At 57.0% G+C, this 2,538-nt stretch overlaps 1 protein-coding gene across 1 annotated transcript; it reads right to left on the reverse strand.

The window, feature by feature from the left end:
- Positions 1 to 300: 300 nt before the first annotated feature.
- Positions 301 to 1,338, reverse strand: CALHM2 (calcium homeostasis modulator 2). The gene is made up of 2 exons (XM_010283342.1): positions 796 to 1,338; positions 301 to 711 (listed from the first exon to the last, which is right to left on the reverse strand). Exons 1-2 carry the CDS (start codon positions 1,336 to 1,338, stop codon positions 301 to 303), a joined length of 954 nt encoding a protein of 317 aa, XP_010281644.1.
- Between the last annotated feature and the right edge of the window lie 1,200 nt (positions 1,339 to 2,538).

Consider the following 2,538-nt stretch of genomic DNA (forward strand, 5'->3'; position numbering starts at 1 on the left):
AGGCTTCTGCTGGTGCGTTAGATGGCAGGGTGCACTGGCAGCCCAGAGGTAAGGTGTGCATCTGCTCTTTGCTCCCCTCATGTCTCTGGGAGCAGCAATGAAATGGTTGTCTCCGAGGAAGGGGTTCCCCAGCTCAGTGTATTGCTTATCAGCCTCTGCCTTGGGGCTGTTGATCCATATTTACCAGCTGAGAAAAGTAATCCTGCTAGGAGGAACATGCCCCATGAATCCCTCAGCCGCGCATTGATACTGGTAGGCCTGCCAGGTGGCCTGGGAAACCGCTGCCAGCACCTGTCTCTCTTAGGAAGCCAAAAAGAGCATTTCATGGCCTTCTGGGCTTGGCCCATTCCCTTCCACCCCTTTGGCCCATTTGTGGAGCCGGCTGTAGAGGGGAAAGCCCTTGTTCTCCCGGTAGATGTAGACACCTGTGATGGCGTTCCACTGGGGACTCGGCTGGACACCCTCCACCGGGAACTCCTGTACCAGCTCCTTCTCCTCCTTGTCCAATGCCACGAAGCCGAAGAAGTGCTTCACGTTCTTGGCTGCCAGGATCCTGGAGTGGACCTCGGCCGTGCGTCGGAAGACCTCATTGGAGCGATATTGGGCCCAGTAAGCCTCCTGCCGGTAGCTCAGCGGCGAGCAGCAGTGCTTCAGGCACTTGGTGAGGAAAACCAGGACCGCAACGATGCCGATGAGCAGCCAACCAAAGAGCTACGAGAGAAGAGAGAGGCTGTGTCAGGACACGGCAAGGTGGTCTTTACCCACTCCATGTGGCTTTCTCCCCAGTGTGCCTACCTGGGACTCATATCTCAGCCTCCGCGTCACCTCGTCCCTGAACTTGGTGAGGTTTGCTGGCACATCTTTACAGGGGAACCTGGCCAGCACCTCAGCTCCATGCTCAGCCGGGAACTTGTCCAGGGAGGATGGCCTGACAAATTCGCTGAGGGCGCAGATGTAAGCCTCCCCACGCAGCAGCGAGATGACCGACCAGGTGACGGGTGCCACAGCCGCCCGGCCCATGATGGAGCCAAAGAGGAGGAAGGTGGCAGCAGCAGAGAAGTTCTTGGTGCCACGCTTGTGGCACTCAGCCACCAGGTTCCAGGTGTGGTTGTTCCAGATGACACAGATGAGGAAGAGGACCAGGGCTGGGACGCCGATGGCGGCCAGCCCGTAGATGTAGTTGCGGGCAGGGGAGCAGGGGCAGTTGAAGGCGACAACTGAGAAGAGCTCCTCACTCCCCACTGTGCCCAGGGCCACCAGGCCATTGAAGATCATCACGTCTTTGCTCTTGAAGAACAAGGAGAGGAAGCGTAAGTTCTCAGCGATGAGGGCGGCCATCTCGTCCTGGAGGCGAGAGGAGGTGTGTACTGCAGCGGGGAGCCGTGCTGGCCCACCTCCCAGCACTGAGAGACACGCTGATGTGGGGTGAAATGGCCTTGGGCTGGCTGATGTGCAAGGGGCTGCTCCAGGAGCACAACACCTTCACTGCCGTCTCCCTCCCGCCTGCTGTCCCAGCCTCTGGAGCTGGTTGCTGGTACCAGGGATACTTCAAAAGGGGCCAGAGAGGGATTCAGTCTAAGCAGCAAAGGAAATCTCTGTCATTTCTGTTTCCTACTAAACCCTCCAAAAGCATTTCTGCAGTGAAGATTACCAACAGGACAGCTTGTTTCTGCCCCTGTCATTTGCACATTTGTTGTCTTTCCTTCTCTTTGGTTTTAGTCACCTCCCAGAGTGGTGATGACTGTCAGCGTCGCTGCTGGACACTCGATGATCTCCTAAGCCTGCAATGAAGGAGGACGCCACATTACTCGGGAAACTGGACCAGAGCACTGGTGTTGGGCTGCATCCCCAGCCCTGCCGCTGACTCACGCTAGCCCAGGCCCACACAGCACGTGTGCGCTGGTGCTGCACTGCCTTGAAGGTGCTGCGCGTGGCTTTCACCTCCCTCTTCAGACCCGATGAGTTAATATTTACTAACAGGCAAAGGTATGTCAGGGAAGCAGCAAGAGGTGCTGTGAGATGGCCCGGCAGGTTTGGGGACAGGGAGATGGAGAGGACCAGGCAGGAGCAGCCTCCACGGACAGGAGTGAGGGGATGCCCAGGGGCTGTTGGTACCAGCCAGAGAAGTTACATTCTGGGAAAGCAGAGCTCATCTTGATGACCCAGGATACAAACACCAAATGCTGATAGAGCTGCATCAGCAATCACGTAGGAGTTTTTGCTAGGGAGAGGTGTGGCAGGATGATCTCCTCCTCTCCCACAGTTGGTTGGCATAACCATAGTCCCTGTCCTGGCCTGCAGTTCTGGCTCAGCCTCTAACCACGGGGCTGAAATTGAGCCCCTCGACCTGCACACCTCAGTGCCAGAAATGCACTTCAGTGCGGCTTCCCCCAGCCCCTTCTCCCAGTACAACACTGGTTATACTGGGATGCCCGCCCCCCTGGCAGAGCTGGATCTCAGCTGTGCAGACTGCAGACACTCAGGACCAAGGTGGGGAAAGCACATGCCATGATTTTTTTGAAGGGACAGGGAAATAAT

The sequence above is a fragment of the Phaethon lepturus genome, unplaced genomic scaffold, assembly GCF_000687285.1.
Source record: "Phaethon lepturus isolate BGI_N335 unplaced genomic scaffold, ASM68728v1 scaffold21923, whole genome shotgun sequence".
NCBI lineage: Eukaryota > Metazoa > Chordata > Aves > Phaethontiformes > Phaethontidae > Phaethon > Phaethon lepturus.